Raw genomic sequence first — 17,500 nt, forward strand, 5'->3', positions numbered from 1 at the left:
AGACTCTTCTTTACCGTCGAGTGAGAAAGACTCCATTATCATCCTCTCATCTCACACACACACACACACACACACGCACATGCACGCACGCACACACACACACACACACACACACACACACTAAGCTCTTCAGGGAAACACATCTTTCTGTGTCTCTTGAGATGTTTTGTGTTTTAATAGGGATGTATTTCTAGTGTTTTCAGGGTTTAATGGAACAGGTGTGTGTGTTTGCGGAGGGTTTGATGAAACAGGTGTGTGTGTTTGCGGAGGGTTTGATGAAACAGGTGTGTGTACGTGTTTGCGGAGGGTGTGTGACGTTAAGCTTTCAGTCGTCGGTTCTTCATGAGGGATTCTCTCCTACAGATAAAACGATCTCAAACAGCGTTCTGGTGATTCTTGATAACTGTGACACATAAACCTTATGATCTTCCATCTTTGCTTCATAAGAAAAGATTCACCTGTTACATCATCAGCACACGGACCAATGAAAGGATAAGGAAAGTTCACTTCGTCAAGCTGTCGAAGTCCAGACACACATTTCGTTTTTTGGATTTTGTTGTAAATGACGTCACAGCAGTGAAGAACATCATGTCTTTATTGTGAACACAGTCTCAGTGTGTTTGTAAGAGACACACACACACACACACACGTCTCACACACGTCTCACACTGACATCTGTCTGTCTCCTCAGCGGTTCATTATAATGTAATTAAAGTCGTCCATCATTAGCTTACAGCGCTGAAAACATTAATTAACAGAAGAGTTATCACACGAAGAAGCTCTTCAGCAGAATCAGGAGAGATGCTGTTATAGTTTTGTTAAAGGTCCCATGGCATGAAAATGTCACTTTATGAGGGTTTTTAACATTAATATGAGTTCGCCTTGGAGAAAGTGAAAGCTCAGACGGGCCAGTCTGGAGTCTTCCCTTGTGTCGTCATACGGGGACGGTTACCTCCCCTTTCTCTGCTATGACTGTGCGAGCGCATTAGCGCATGGTACCGGCCGCAAGCTGGTCAAGGCCACACCCCCACCCTCCACCTTGCCCCGCCTCTCTCCTCCTCATTAGCATTTAAAGCTACAGACACAGAACTGGCTCGTCCTGAGGAGAGCCCCCTGTGGGACTGGCTGTAATGCTGCACCAAGGCTTCAGGTACAGTATCGGGGGCCACTGAAGCCTATAGGAAAGCATCCAAAAAGCAGCATGTCATAGGACCTTTAATATTTCAAATTAACTTTTATTTTTGTATTTTAAAAGTTTCTAAAGTAATTTTGTTGTGTTTTTTATATATATATATATTTTATGGTATTTCAGTTCGGTAACAAAAATGTTATTTTATGCTTTAACCCTAGTGCATGAAAGAGCTGAAATCTCTCACCGGTTTGTGCTGCCGCGCATTCATTATAATCAACTCATTTACATAGTTAAATAAGCCTGTGTGTGTGTGTGTGTGTGTGTGTGTGTGTGTGTGTAAGAGAATGTGAACAGACTGTGATTTATCTGTGTTTACACAGATCGACACGTAGAACAGAAGGACAAATGAAGGACTCACACACACACGCTCACTCATTCACACACACACACACACACACACACACACACACACACACACACACACACTCTCACGCATTCACACACACACACACACACACACACACACACACTCTCACGCATTTACACACACACACACACACTCTCACGCATTCACACACACACACACACACACACACACACACACACACAGAGTTCAGTACAGTGATGACTGACAGGATGAGTGGGCGTGGCTGTGTCAGGTCAGAGGTCAGGCTGCTTTCATCACTTCATCAGTATTCAGAGTTTGCTGAGCGTGTTAGCTAACATTCACACAGCGAACGAGACGCATTTACAAACCATCTGCTGCAACGCGTGTCACATTTCACCACCTCTCAAACACACACACATCTAAGAGAGAGAGAGAGAGAGAGCCATGATACTGACAGAGAGAGAGAAATTACAGAATTTTCCAGAATATAACTTACGTTTTTTCATCTTCTGCGACTTATATTCCAAACTAATTAAGACAAATATCTAATCATTCTTAAATCAAAAAAAAAAAAAAATTGTTTTGCCTTTTAATTAAGTTTATTTTTCTGACCTCACCGGCAGATATTTGTTCTCATTTTAACCATAAACTCATTTCATTTGGATCAGTTTCTCTGACTTCTTATCTGTTGTCATTTTGCTTCTCCAGTAAATGTATCTTGATTTAAGAATGTTTAGATATTTGTGCTGGAAAACAAGACATGATGTTTTATTAACAATGTTCGGAGAAGAGCATAATTAACCAGTTAATTCAGATAATTAACCTAATTAACATGGGAGGAGCTCATTCATTTAATCAACTCAGTTAGCATCAGGAGGCATATATACACTGAGGAAGAACAGTAATGGGTGCTTCTTGTTTTGTTGCATGTTTTTCACATTTTAAGCAGTCTTAATATCTCATGCACTTTAATCTCCCAGGTAAATGTGTCTCGCTTTAAGGATATTTTGTATTGAGGAAAAACAAGGACAATCATTTTTAGATCATGTTCATGGACCATCCATTCGTCACAGAAACACATTTGGCTGTTGGTGTTTTGTGCGTATGAATTCCTATATTTATCACATAAATAAATGAGTTCATCTCAGAACGGCTGGAATAAACACGGCATGACGTAACGTGTACACAACACTCCTCGCGCTCGCTTCAGGGAAGAGCTTCCATTGATTCACGTGCCTGAATCGTTGAATCATTCATCTTGACTTCCGGTTTCTCTTCACTCTCAGACTCACAGTCACACACACACAGATCAAACATTTATATGATGCTGAATGGAGCTGTTGGGTTGCATTCGGGTTAGCAGTGTCTAAAAACATGGTACTTTTCTTGATTCAGGGGGTCAGACAAAGCGTCTCAGGTTACGACTGTAACCACAGTTCCCTGAGAAGAGAACGAGACACTGCGTCAATGGCGCTTTGGGAACGATAATGCACAAACACCGTACTTACAAGTGCATGTCTGTGTGAAACTGTGGCACAACTAAGACATAAGCACCTGAGAACAGGGGCAGCGTTCAGGCTATAAAACCTCACGAATATGAGCAGGGAAGACCAACCCACCGCATCACAACCCTCTTGAAGGGATACACCCGAAATTAAGGCCTTGAGGGCCGCCATACTCCTGGCAGAATGAGTTCTGACAGCTAAAGGTGAAGGCTGACCAGAGACCTCATTAGCAAGAGAGATAGCCTCAAATATCCACTGGCTGACTGTCTGCTTTGAAGCAGGAAGACCTTTCTTAGGTGATCCGAAACAAACAAACTGCTGATCAGATTTTCATCTCTGTGGACATATGTATCCAGCGCTCTTACTGGACAGAGAAGGTTCAGCTTTTCCTGGTCCTGATCTCTGAAAGGAGGAGGGCAAAAGGCTTGCAAAACGACAGGCCGCGGTACGTTGGTCGGCACCTTCGGGACATAGCCCGGTTTAGGGTAAAGAAATGCCATGACCATCCCAGGTGCGTACTCAAGACACGTGGAGGATACCATTAAGACCTGAAGATCTCCTACTCTTTTAAGAGAACTATAAGAACTCAATACGGACAAGGCCTGAAGATCTCCTACTCTTTTAAGAGAACTAGATAAGAACTCAATACGGACCAGGCCTTAAGATCTCCTACTCTTTTAAGAGAAGAAATGTCTATAAGGAAGACTGTTTTAAAAATCAGAAACTTTTCTGAAACCGTATTAAGGGGTTTGAAGGGAGCCGCAGATAAGCCTTCTAAAACATTAGCCAGGTCCAGGAACCCTGGTGCGAACTGCAGTCCTCAACCTAATAAACGTGGGACGTGGGACATGGTAAGCCACTATGGCCTCCACGTAAACTTTTAATGTAGAAGGGGATAGCCCTGCTGAAAAGCGATCTTGTAGAAACTCTAGCACTGAACCAACCGGAAAGTTAACTGGATCCCACTGTCGCACCAAGAAGTGAAAACTTTCCACTTTAGGGAGTAAAGTTTCCTCGTAGACAGATCTCTGGAGTGAAGTATGGTCTCTACAACCTCGGTTGAGTCTATGAGCTGGGCCCCCTCAGAGGCCAAACCCACAGTTTCCATATCTCTAGGCGGGGGTGAAGGTCCCTTCTGACCGGAATCTCCAAAGGAGAGCCGTTGAGGAGGGACACTTGGTCCGAGAACCATTTTCGGCTCGGCCAGTACTAGCGCTACTAGCAATAGACTTATTCCGTCCTGGCGGATATTCTCCAGAACTCCTGGGAGCAGAGCAATCAGGGGAAAAGCATACAGACCAGACGTAGACTCGGCCATGTCTATACCACAACATGCAACCCCAGGGGGGCTGGTTGTATGAGGGAGAACCAAAGTGGACCGTGCGTTGTATCCTGAGACGCAAACAGTCCCACTTCTGCTTGGCCGTAAATCTCCCATATACTGTATGCTCCACCGCCTCGGGGTGGAGTCTCCAATCCCCTGGCCTCAGCTCCTGCCTCGACAGGAGGTCTGCTCCTATATTTTGGTACCCCAGGATATACACTGCCCTCAGGGAGAGTATCTTCCCTAGGGACCACAGGAGGATCTGGTGCACCAGTTTGCATAGTGAATGCAAAACCCCCCTGATTATTTATGTAAGAGACCACTGATGTGTTGTCTGTACGGACAAGCACATGATGGGTCTGGGAGGAAGTGCTTAAGTGCCATGAAGTCCGCCATCATCTCCAGGCAGTTTATGTGCCACAAAAGATGATGACTCCTCCACAGACCCTGAGTGGAGCGGCTTTCCATTACCACTCCCCAGCTGGTGAGAGAAGCATCTGTCGAGAGCGAACCTCGATGGCAAAGAGCTCCTTACACTCAACCCTGGGATAGGAACCAAGGTTTCCTCCATATAACCAAGGCGCGGAGACACAGCCGTGTGATCTTGATCTTACAAAGTGGGTTTCCTCTCTGGGAAAACCCTTTGGTCCTGAATCACCACTACAAGGGTCTCATGTACAGCAGGCCAAAAGGTATTACGTTGGACACAGCTTCCATCAGACCCAGCCGTCTCTGAAACTGTTCTACAGTGAGTGACTGGCCTAGCTTTATCTTTCCAACGACTGTGAGGACAGCAGCTACATGAGTGGGTGATCGAACGGCCCGCATCGTCACTGAATCCCACACCACACCAAGGAAGGTGGTCCTCTGTAATGGACAAAGCACACTCTTCTTGGCATTCAGTCTCAACCCCAACTTCTGCATGTGAGCGAGAATGACATCTCGATGCCGAACCGCCAGCTGTTCCGACTCTGCTAGGATAAGCCAGTCGTCTATCTAGTTCAGAATGCGAATTCCCTGCAGCCTGAGCGGGGTGATGGAGCTGCATCTACGCATCTGGTGAATGTGCGGGATGACAGACCCAATGGAAGAACCCGATATTGGTAATAATTCGTTATATTTATAAAGCGCTTTTCTGGGTACTCAAAGCACTTTACATGGAAGGGGGAATCTCCTCAACCACCACCAATGTGCAGCATCCACCTGGATGATGCGATGGCAGCCATACTGCACCAGAACGCCCACCACACACCAGCTTACTGGTGGAGAGGAGACAGGGTGATGAAGCCAATCAGTATATGGGGATGATTAGGAGGCCATGATGGATAGAGGCCAATGGGCCAATTTGGCCAGGATGCTGGGGTTACACCCCTACTCTTTTTCGAAGGACATCCTGGGATTACATGGGATTACATCCTGGGATTTTTAATGACCACAGAGGGTCAGGACCTCGGTTTAACGTCTCATCCGAAGGACGGTAAGCTTTGCCCCCGAAAGCAAACCTCAGGAACTCTTGTGTTTTGGAAGGATAGAGACATGGATGTATGTGTCTTTCAGATCTATCGTTACAAACCAATCCTTGGATCTGATTTGAGTCAAGATCTGCTTCAAAGTCTACATTTTGAACTTGAGCTTCTTCACTGTACAATTCAGCTGACGAAGATCTAGCATAGGACGCAACCCTCCATCCTTCTTTGGAACAATGAAGTAACGGCTGTAAAACCCAGGTCTCTGTCGGGTGGAGGAACCCGTCCTATAGCTTTTTTATTTCTTGTTCCATCACCAGAGCCTGCTCTGGATGTACTACTGCGAGTAACACCCTGTTGTATCACGATGGACAAGAAACAAACGGGATCCTGTAACCTTTCTCTACAATCTGCAGGACCCATTGAGATACGTTTGGCAGAAAGCCTCCACTCGGCCAGATAATCTACTAAGGGAACCAGCTCTCGAGACTCGTCTCTGGTGTACTAAAAGCAGCCACTTGGTGACTCCAGTGGTGTCAGGACTACTTTTGGGCCGGGCTTCGGCTGAGAGTGTCGTTAGGATCCCCCATGATTCACGGCATCGCCGAAGAGGCCAGGGGGCGATATCGAGGCATCAAGGAGAAAGGCTCGGCTCTTTTTCCTAATTTCAGCAAGATTGAGCCATAAATGCAAGGGTGCTGGGGGTGCAGTTTTCACAGGATTGTAAATGCAATTTACATTTATTCATTTTTAGAATTTAGTAATTTATTTGTAATAAACACTTTAAGTAGACTATTAAAAAAGTGTTGTGACGAAAAAACCATGTGACGTTCCGTCTCGCCATCGGACCAGTTGAGACACGTGCTTCAGACACCATCACACGGAGGCGTTCCCAAAGCGCGAGTTCCCTTGAACTTTGTTTCACTGTTATGAGTCAAAATTGCTCTGTTTGAAACATGCAACTATCACAAAGAATAATTCAAACACACACACATGACAGCAAACCTACTTGCTTTGACTTGCCGTGGCTGGGTGGCATGTTGGGGGCGGGACTATCAGTTTGACTGACCAATAGCAGATGGAGGCGGGGCAGATGACTCAACTGTGTGTGTGAATTTGAGAGGAAACAGAGTTTGGATTAGTTTGGAAGAGAATGAGCATCAGCAAATATAAAATAGTAGAAGAAAGCAGTGATTAATGAGTTTGACCTGCAGTGAGACAAAATCAAATGCTTTATGCTGACCCGCCCCTGATCTCTCTCTCTCTCTCTCTCTCTCTCTCTCTCTCTCTCTCTCTCTCTCTCTCTCTCTCTCTCTCTCTCTCTCTCTCTCTCTCCCCCGTGTGTGTGTGTGTGTGTGTCAGGAGCGTGGGAAGGTCGGCGTGATCTTTAACGTGGGGACGGATGATATCGTCATCGAGGAGGCTGGCGTGATGGTGAGCGATGGGAAGTATCATGTGGTGCGGTTCACTCGCAGCGGCGGGAACGCTACACTACAGGTGGACAATCTGCCCGTGATCGAACGCTTCCCTTCAGGTGAGCGCACACACACACACGTCTCACTCACTCACTCTCACACACACACACACTCACATACACACACACACACACACTCACACACTCACTGACACACACACACTCACTCACTCACGCTCACTCACTCACTCTCACACACACACACACACACACACACACACACACACACACACACACGCTCACTCACTCACTCACTCTCACACACACACACACACACACACACTCACTCACTCACGCTCACTCACTCACTCTCACACACACACACACACACACACACACACACACACACACTCACACACACACTCTCTCTCTGTCATTGAGGAAGATGTTTTTTGTGTAAATGATGGTCATAAACTGTTACACATTGAATGATTCAAACTATCACACCAAACCTGTTAGTGTTTGTCCAGATCTGTGTGTGAAGCGTGTTATACAGTGTGTTATACAGTGCAGGTACAGTAGTTTTACAGCAGCTTCATAGTGATAAACAGGAACATAACAGAATCAGTGATGCAAACTTTATCAAATTTGGGACAAATTCATTTTTGGCTGTAAAGCCAATAGAGTCATTATTAAGATCAATTCAGTTCAACTTCAACTTTTATAGCGACGTTGTTGCCCAAAGTGCTTCACAGTTATAATTAAAAACATGTATAAAAACATTTACCAACTGTATAGTGAGATCAGTGTAGAGAGAAAAAAACCTAGTTTTACTTCAGTGAACAGAATACCCTTAACTAAAAGCTAAGTTAAAAAGATTTAGACTTAACAATTTGAATTGTTGGAGCTTGCCGGATATGAAGGTTCAGTTAGTTATGAGTTCAGTTCAATAACTGTGTAAAGTTCATCAGTTCTGAAATGAGTTGAACAGCATCTAATATGATCAGTCTCTGCTGGTGGAACCACTGGGAGCTGATGAACGAGCTCGGTCAAATGTGTGTCTTTGATTCATGTGGAGTTTCACCACAGTAAACTCATCACTAACATACAGCTGAATATGAATATATACTGGTGTCATAATGATTGAGATGAGGAATCTGCGCATGTTAATGAAGCGGATCTGCGCTGCTCCTCAACGAAGGAGTGCGGTGTGACGCGAGGAGACCGGAGGAGTATAAATACCCCGTGACCCAGTTTGCGCAGTGGCATTGTGGGTAGAATGTTGAGCAGAATCTGAAACCCGTCCGGGATTGATCCGAGTCTCCGAGCCGTCGCCATAGCAACGGGTTCTGGGAAGTTAACGTGAACTGGGTTAGAAGTGGGGGTTTGTCATGCTGAAGGGCATTACTGAGGGATCATTTGTTATTGATAATGTCTTAAAAATTGAGTTTCAAACCGATAACTGTGAAGTCGGACGTGGAAACCGTAGATCTGAAGCCTGAGGATAAAAGCATGTGATCGCTATTCCTCTAAGGTCTCTCAGAACAAGTCCATATGTAAGGAGACTTTATTAATTATTGTTTGTTTGTGAACAAGGGGCTCATCATAGATTCTGCCCGTTTACTTTCAGACAATCCTTAACAATACTGATGTTAAACTAAACCAGAGTTCTCCAGAGGAGCCCAGTCCACAAAATAACAGTTGTATGGTACATGAGAAATTAAAAAATAATAATTCTACATTCATCTGATTTAATTTCTCTAAATAAAATTTCAGTACGATGTAACAACATAACATAAATAGTTAAATTGTGAGCATTATTTAATGAGCTGTGTGTGTGTGTGTGTGGTGGGTGGATATGGCCATCAGTGTGACTATTTTCTCTGCTTCCGTAATGCTTATCAAGAGCAGCATGAGATATTTCATGAGGAGCTCAGCGTGAGATGTGTGTGTGTGTGTGTGTGTGAGGAGCTCAGCGTGAGATCTCTGCCTTCATCACATCACCGTCACAGTGAATCCTGCATTTCCAGAAGCACAGAGACGAGCTGGTGTGTGTTTGAAGTGACTCGCGGATAAAGATGTCACTTTCCAGGATAAGATTGTGTGAAACGAGAGAGTGAAACCGCATCTGGTGTGTTTTATATAAATGTTGTGAGGGCTGTTTCCATCTCACAAACACTCGGTCTCACAGTGATCTCAAATGTAAAAGAAACCAGAGGTGTAAAATACTCAAAAATGACACAAGTGAAAATAAATTATATAAGTGGAAGTATGGATACTGTGTGAATTACGTACTCGATTAAAAGTATCTAGCTAAAAACATACTAGAGTGAAAGTAAAAAAGTACAACTTTAAACTGTATTTGAAGTAAGATGTATTCCGGAAAACAATGAGTGAAAGTGCTGTATTTTTCTTTGGGAAATGTAATTATGGCAGGACACTTAATGATTTAACTAATAATAGTAGATATCGCCATACTTAACCAGTTAATTAATCACAGTTCATTACATTTTCTATTACAAGTTTTCTAAAATGTTATATTTAAAATCAAATTTATGCATTAAATGCACTAATGTGCATACATTTCCAGAATATAAATATGAACATTAGATAAAGCCAGATTCAAAATTTGGTTGAGATATTAGAGTTAATTTGGGATATCTACTTATATCACTCCATAAATCAGAAAATATTGTCAACAGATGAAAAAAAAAAAATACATTTTCTCCATGTTTTTAGGAACAAAATGTTATAAAAATCAGGTTGAAGGAGACATGAACAAACCCCTCAGTAAAAACCTCCAGAATATAGATATGAATAAAACTCTAAATTTTGGTTTATGTAAGTGTTACAGAAGTGGAGAAAAAACTCATTTAAGGCGGGAATTTCCTCCACTTTTGCCGATACTTTTCTCTAGTTGCATTCACTAATTTCCCAAAGTCATCTTGAAAGTTGAATTGTCAATACAACTGACACATTTGAGAAATCACATAAGCTGACTTCATAAATTGAAATTTCCTAAAATAATAAATAGTCTGAACTCACGCTTATGGTGATCAGTGTTCCTTTGGTTGGGCACTTGGAGCTTAATTGATATGATTGTAATTCTCTTGCTAGTGATGCAGCGATGCAACAAGAAATCACAGTTATTCGGTTTCAAAGGAAGGGAGTAATACACAGTAACGAAGTCATTATCTAGTCTATTTTTCATGTTGAATAATGATAAACACCTTGTGAAAATTATACTTGGGTTTATATATTCTCTCTATATTTGTGACAACATCATGCTTGAGTCACACACAGACTTCAACATTCAGCACACAAAACACAACAATGGTAACAATTACATTTTATTTATTATTTATTCTTTTTTAGTTACTAAAACTCTCGTGTAAGTGAACTATACTCACTAAGAATTTGTCAGTACAACAAACCATTCCTAGTTCACTTTACTTCGTTTTTTGAGGTAGTCGGTTTGCATGCTTTTTTCAAGTAAGTCAAACTAATTAGATTTTACAGTGTAGTCTGAAATAAGACAAAATCTCTAAATTAACTAGTGCATGAAACAACAACTGTATTGCCTGTAGTGTCTGGCCTTAAGTAAAAGTACATGCTCGAGTAAAGTACAAATCACCCATAATAATACTGAAGTATAGTGAAACAGTATAGTATAGTAAAATTACTCAACTATTTTACACCCCTGAAAGAAACCATCTGAATACTTCATGCAAGCAATACTTCACAAACACGAGTTTGAGGACTCGCACAGCAGAATCGGAGAATGCCGTGTTGGTATATGACCCAGAGGATCTGATCTTGCTAATAAAGCTGACTCTGATGGCCAGGGCAGGTAGAGATGCATGTGTGGATTATGATGAGATCGTTTGCAGTCGAGATGCAGGCGTTATTAAGAGTCCGTCGCTCTGCTAGCAGCGACTTCATTAAAGACAGAGAGGAAAGATGCTGAAGATAATTAAAGAACTGACTCTGATTCACTACAGCGACACCACGAGACGTCACGCCAGCAGATTCGCACATTCTCAGTGTGATTTTCTCTCACAATAAGTGTTTATATATGAATCATAATGATCTCCGCAGGTCCTGCAGCGACACACTGATTTATTCTCAGTGTGTGTGTCTGTGTCTACAAATCAAACAGGTTTGGTGTGATCATTGCTATTCTAGTTTGGATTGATATTTTGAATTCATTTTTATTTGTTCATTTTCTACTTGCATTGGTTGTGTTCTTGTTATTTTTAATAGTATGTGATTTTTAATATTTCTATATAGTTTGTGTTTATTATTTCAGATTAAGTTCTTGTTATTTTAGTACTTAAAGTTAAATGAAACAAAAATGGAAATGTTGCCTTAATTCTTATTTTTTCCAGGTAAAGAAATTATTATTTTCTTCTTCTGTTCAGTCTGTGATAATCAAACTAAATCAGTGCGCTCAAGAACATTTGGTTATTTGACCTGAAACAGAAAACATCTTCCTGCAGATTTACAGTTTTGATGTTCATCAGGACTGATATGAAAATGTTCTTTATGCATTTTTAATGAGAACGACAATGATTTGATGTTGCTTTTCCACCTTCATTATGACACTTTAATGCACTGTAATTATCCATAAGTAATATTCAACCTCTAAAATGACTCATAAATATGCTTAACTCATGTTTAAAACACATGGTAACCAGAGCTTGGTTCACTTTCTAACCTCAAAAACGATGTTTAAAGCCTTGAAGGTGTTAAATCTGATTTTAAAGTTCATAACCTGCTAAACGTTCTCTCTAACCTCTAATCTTTAACCTTTGACCTTCCAGATTGTAACCTGTTGAATTTGTTTGTTCTTCAAAGGGAACTTTGATAATGAACGGCTGGCTATTGCTAGGCAAAGAATCCCGTACCGACTCGGTCGGGTAGTTGACGAATGGCTACTCGACAAAGGTAATTAAACAGCACAAACCCCACTAATGAACGACCTGTCTAATCACGCTAAACACATCTCTGGATGAAGTGCACGCCCAGAGACGCAGCGGAAAACATCAGTGTCCAGAGATTTTCACATGTGGAAAACGAGGCTGAATCAGAATCACCAGAGTTGAATTACTCTGTCGAATTCGAAGAAGTGTGACTTGCTAAAGATTTCTACTGAAGACGAACGAGTTGCGCTGCGATCCTCAGATGCGTGATATTCAGACATCTGACAATGGGACTGCACTTCTCCAGAGTATTAACCTTACCAATAACCCCCACATAACCCTCCCTTAACCCCAACAACACGCACTGTTCACTGCTCAGAACATCTAACCTCCAGTTAAAGGGACTCTATTTCAGTGCCTCTGTTTCATCTTCGCTGTGTCGTCGTTCCGTCTGAATTTATTCCAACTTTAACCCTTTGTGTCCAGAAGCTCCTCACTTCCTGTCCCACATGTGCTAAATTAATTCACTTCCTGTTTTTGAGGGCAAAGATTAGAAATCGCATCTAATTCTTTTAGCTTTTAACTGATGCGTGGATATTAAATGTTAAATTGAATGTCCCCAACTAAGCAAGCCAAGCCAATGGCAATTGGTAGAAATGTAACAAATATCTCTTTATGATCAATAACCCAATTTTGGAGTATTTGAAATTCCAGCGTACTGATTGATGAACTAATGCCATGGGGTTTTACACTGTAAAAAGTGCCGTTCTTCCTCAGTATTTTGTTTCATATTTCCTCCTCGGTATATCTTGTTCTACAGTACAAATATCTGAACATTCTTGAATCAATATGCATTTACTCGTGTATACCAATGGGCCAAGCATAAACTTCATTCAAAAGGAAAACACGTTTATATTTCTGATCCCATTGGCATATATTTTTTCTTGTTTCAATAATAAACTAACTTTAAGTAATTACTCAGAAAACAAGACTTCTTGTCAGCTTTGATTTTGCATCTAAAGTAATTGTATCTTGATTTAAGAATGTTTAGATATTAGTCCTGGAAAACAAGACAAAAATGCCGATGAACAACAGCACTTTTTTAGGGTGGTCAAAAGTTAAAAACAGATGTTTATATTGATAAATAACATGCAAATCAATGCGTTTGTAAAGCAAAGTTCCAGGTTCAACACAAGTTCATATTGAGAGTATCTTTGACAAGCTGAGCATGAGAATCTCCGTTTGAGCGTTGAGGTGTAGATGTGCTGATCAACAACATTAAAACAGACACGATCAGACGTTCTGAAGGTTTATTAAAGTAAGTATTTGAGTGTAGAGGACGGTCTGTCGACTCAAAGGGTTAAAGAAACTCCAGGATTTACTGACAGGGAAAACGTAAAGGTTTAACCAACCAAAGACTCGAGCGTTCTTCTAAACCCTGAGGGCCACCGCTGTTCTTCTCGTTCTAGTTTACATTGGATTAGATAAAGTTGAAGCCCTCAGTCATAAACCGGTTTCTAAACTCACATAACCGAATGAAAACAGATCCGATGAGGAATACAGCAGACGAACCGTCTAAATAGAGCTAACCCGCATGCAGCGCTGGAATGAATCTCTTAAACTGAAATTATTCTTTGTCAAAAGTTTTTTGTGAATGAATCAGATCCATTGACAGAGTAAACGTTCTACTTGTTGTTTTGGAACGTTTGCCGAGAGAATACGGTCCCTTTAACAAATAAATGTGTGAGAATAAAAGATGAAGCAAATGATGTCATGTCTGTGAATGCAGTTTGGACTATTGAGTTTTAGGATTGTCAACATGAAATATAAATAAATCATTGATCCATATTCCATATTCTTACTGTGAATGAAACATCAGTGACGTTAGTCTAACGAAATGTATGTTTTTGTCTCTATAATCTTTAACAATCCTTATAATCCTACAGGAGACTACATGTTCAATTAAGGCAAAAACTTTTTACTCATGCTAGCTAATGTAGTCAACTAATGTTAACTAATGAACCTTGTTGTAAAGTGTTACCTAAACAAATGTCTTAATGTACTGTCATGAATCCACTGGGTAAGTATGGGGATATCTGTTAGTTAACATTTTTACCCCATTCACCTGTGGTGTATTTCCTTAAAAAGACAAAAGGAAAGTCCTGAATGTGTACGACGTTACTGAGTTGTGCACGAGTTTCATGTTGAGTAAACGCAGCAATAGTCCAGACTGCACTTGGGGTCCGTCACACATCCCAGTATTCCAGGATCACTGTGGAAAAGGCCAGTGAATGTGCGGAGAAAGACTCTCTCGTGTGACGCTGAGTTAGATCAGACAGAACGTGTTATAAATTCAAGATGGCAGCGCCTCCACACAGCTCAATGAAGAGGAAAAAGGGTTTAACGGCTCAATTCCAGCAGAAGAGCCTTTATTTTGTTCATATCACTCCCTGTTCTCCTGTATCTGATGCTTCTCCATCTCTCATGTTTTATTGTGAAGCCGAGAGAGACACAGCCAGAGATTACAAATAACCGCAGTGCATTGATTTCTTCTGTGCTTTTATTCCTCTTCCTGAAGAAAGACCTCAGCGGGGAAATGCGAGCGCAGAACACATTTGTTTTACAGCAGAAACGCGCTCCTAAATCACTGCGGTTCAGCTCTGTTTCAACACTTTCTCACTGTTAAATTACTCCAGAGAGAAAAAACACAGGCTTTTCTATTAGAGAGCGCAGAAGCTTCTAGAAAGCTCATTCGTCTCCACACAAACTCCTGCAGAAACACGTGAGATTCCTCACCGGACGCTTTATTCATCCTGACAGTGTGTTTTCACCAGCTCGAGGAAAACTCCACGTTAATAAGAGTTTCTGTCCCGGTTTTTGGTTCTTATGTCACATCATTTGATCCATCACAGATCAGATGGACACGACAGTGCTGAATTCCTGATTCAGTGTGACTGTGGTTGTGTGTTTAGAACTAGTGATGCACTAAAGATATCAACTTTCAGAGACAAAACAGTTTTACAATAAACCATGTTTCTTAATATTTGAAAACAGTAGTCAATAAAGATGCAACTGTTCGTTGTTAGTTCATGTTAGCTCAGATCCAGTGAAATAATACATTTAATCATTTAGCAGAGGCTTTTATCCAAAGAGACTTACAAATAAGGAGAGCAATAGAAGCAATTAAACTAACTATAGTGTAAGCAATCATTAGTAAACACAGTAATAAATAATAAACAGTTTTGATTTTAATAATGTACACTGAACAAAATTAGGTAACACTTTATAATAACTGCACGCTATTAATCATTAGTTAAGCATTACTAAACAGTTAATTCATCATTTATAAAGCATTAATAGACATTAATAAGCAGTTTATAAATACAGCTATAAATGCTTTATTCTTGCATATCTATAATGTGTTTAATAATTGTATTTTCATACTTTATTAATGATCAATTTATCATTTCTAAATGAAGTATAGCATTATTTACAAACCAGTTACATTATTTACCATTATTTACAAACTAGGTGTTGTCATTGATTAATAAGATCACTTAGAAAGTGTAAGTAAATGTAGTAGATTCGGGTAGTTATAAAGCATTTAGTAGTGGTCAGTTCACTATGTTATGTTTGTTCACTATGTCCTCTAAAGTGAGGACTAGTTATGCATTTATAAAGGAGATTTAAAGACTCAGTTTTCTTCTAAACAGAAAAAGGAAACAAACACACACAGCGATACAGAACATAGAAATATTTAACAGCCTTTAAATCTCCTTTATAAATGCTTTACAAGGCATAACTAGTCCTCACTTTAGATGAGCTCACACACATAGTTAACTGACCACTACTAAATGCTTTATAACTACCCGAATTAACCATGAATTACAGTAGAAATACATGTTAATAAACCATTTATTAACACACTAAGTAACTATTATTATACGTCTGAATAATAATATGTATTTAAACAGTTTATTAATCATTTACTTGCACTTTCTAAGTAATCTTATGAATCACTGACAACTCCTAAATAACCGGTTTGTAAATAATGTAATACTTCATTTAGAAATGAGAAATTGATCATTAATAAAGTATGAAAATACAATTATTAAACACATTATAGATATGCTTATAAATCAGGAACAAAGTATTTATAACTGTATTTATAAACTGCTTATTAATGTCTATTAATGCTTTATAAATGACGAATTAACTGTTTACTAATGCTTAACTAATGATTAATAGCGTGCAGTTATTATAAAGTGTTACCCAAAATTATAAACGCAACACTTTAGTTTTTGCCTCCATTTTTCATGAGCTGAACTCAAAGATCTAAGACTTTTTCTATGTACACAAAAGGCCTATTTCTCTCAAATATTGTTCACTGGGTCTGTCTAAATCTGTGTTAGTGAGCACTTCTCCTTTGCTGAGATAATCCATCCTCCTCACAGGTGTGGCGTATCAAGATGCTGACTAGACAGCGTGATTATTGCACAGGTGTGCCTTAGGCTGGCCACAATAAAAGGCCACTCTAAAATGTGCAGTTTTACTGTATTGGGAGGGTCCAAAAACCAGTCAGTATCTGGTGTGACCATCATTTGCCTCACGCAGTGCAACACATCTCCTTCGCATAGAGTTGATCAGGTTGTTGATTGTGGCCTGTGGAGTGTTGGTCCTCTCCTCTTCAGTGGCTGTGCGAAGCTGCTGGATATTGGCCGGACCTGGAACACGCTGTCGTATACGCCGATCCAGAGTCTGACAAAATGGGGGCAAAAACAAAAGTATTGCGTTTATAATTTTGTTCAGTGTATTAATAAGTGTTGAAATCAAAATAGTCTAACATAAAAAAGGCTTTTGAAATATTAATCATTGTTAGTTCATGTTAACTCATGTACTAATGTTGACGAATGATACCTTATTGTAAAGTTTTACTTATTAGTGTGCTAGATTACATATCAATATATTTTTTGAGTCGCCACCTAGTGACGGGTCGCATAACGACACATTAAAAACCTCCATAGCAACAGCAGAAGACCCCGGTAACCATATATAGTTGAGGTTTGTAAAGAATCTCACAGCGTCAGAGGAAAACTTCCTCACAAGAGCTGCGTTTCAAGATCTGAGAATATTCAACAGATTCATAACCATAATTCAGTTATCACTGTTTAAACACACACTCGAGTGTGCTGGATCAGAGGAGACGACCTCACACACACACACACACACACACACACACACACTCAAACAGACTCACACACACACACACACACACGCACGCACACACACACACACACACTCTCTCACATACACACACAGACACACACACACACTCACACACAGACTCTC

General features: G+C 40.6%; 1 protein-coding gene across 3 annotated transcripts in view; it reads left to right on the forward strand.

The window, feature by feature from the left end:
- Positions 1-17,500, forward strand: part of nrxn2b (neurexin 2b) — a 471,382-nt gene that overhangs the window by 418,195 nt on the left and 35,687 nt on the right. For all 3 annotated transcript variants that reach the window (XM_084110063.1, XM_084110064.1, XM_084110065.1), the window contains 2 exons: positions 7,178-7,349; positions 12,087-12,176. In XM_084110063.1, the coding sequence (XP_083966189.1) occupies positions 7,178-7,349; positions 12,087-12,176 (262 nt within the window). The remainder of the gene's footprint in view (positions 1-7,177; positions 7,350-12,086; positions 12,177-17,500) is intronic.

Source organism: Abramis brama (assembly GCF_963993115.1).
Source record: "Abramis brama genome assembly, chromosome: 3".
In the NCBI taxonomy this organism is placed as follows: Eukaryota; Metazoa; Chordata; class Actinopteri; order Cypriniformes; family Leuciscidae; genus Abramis; species Abramis brama.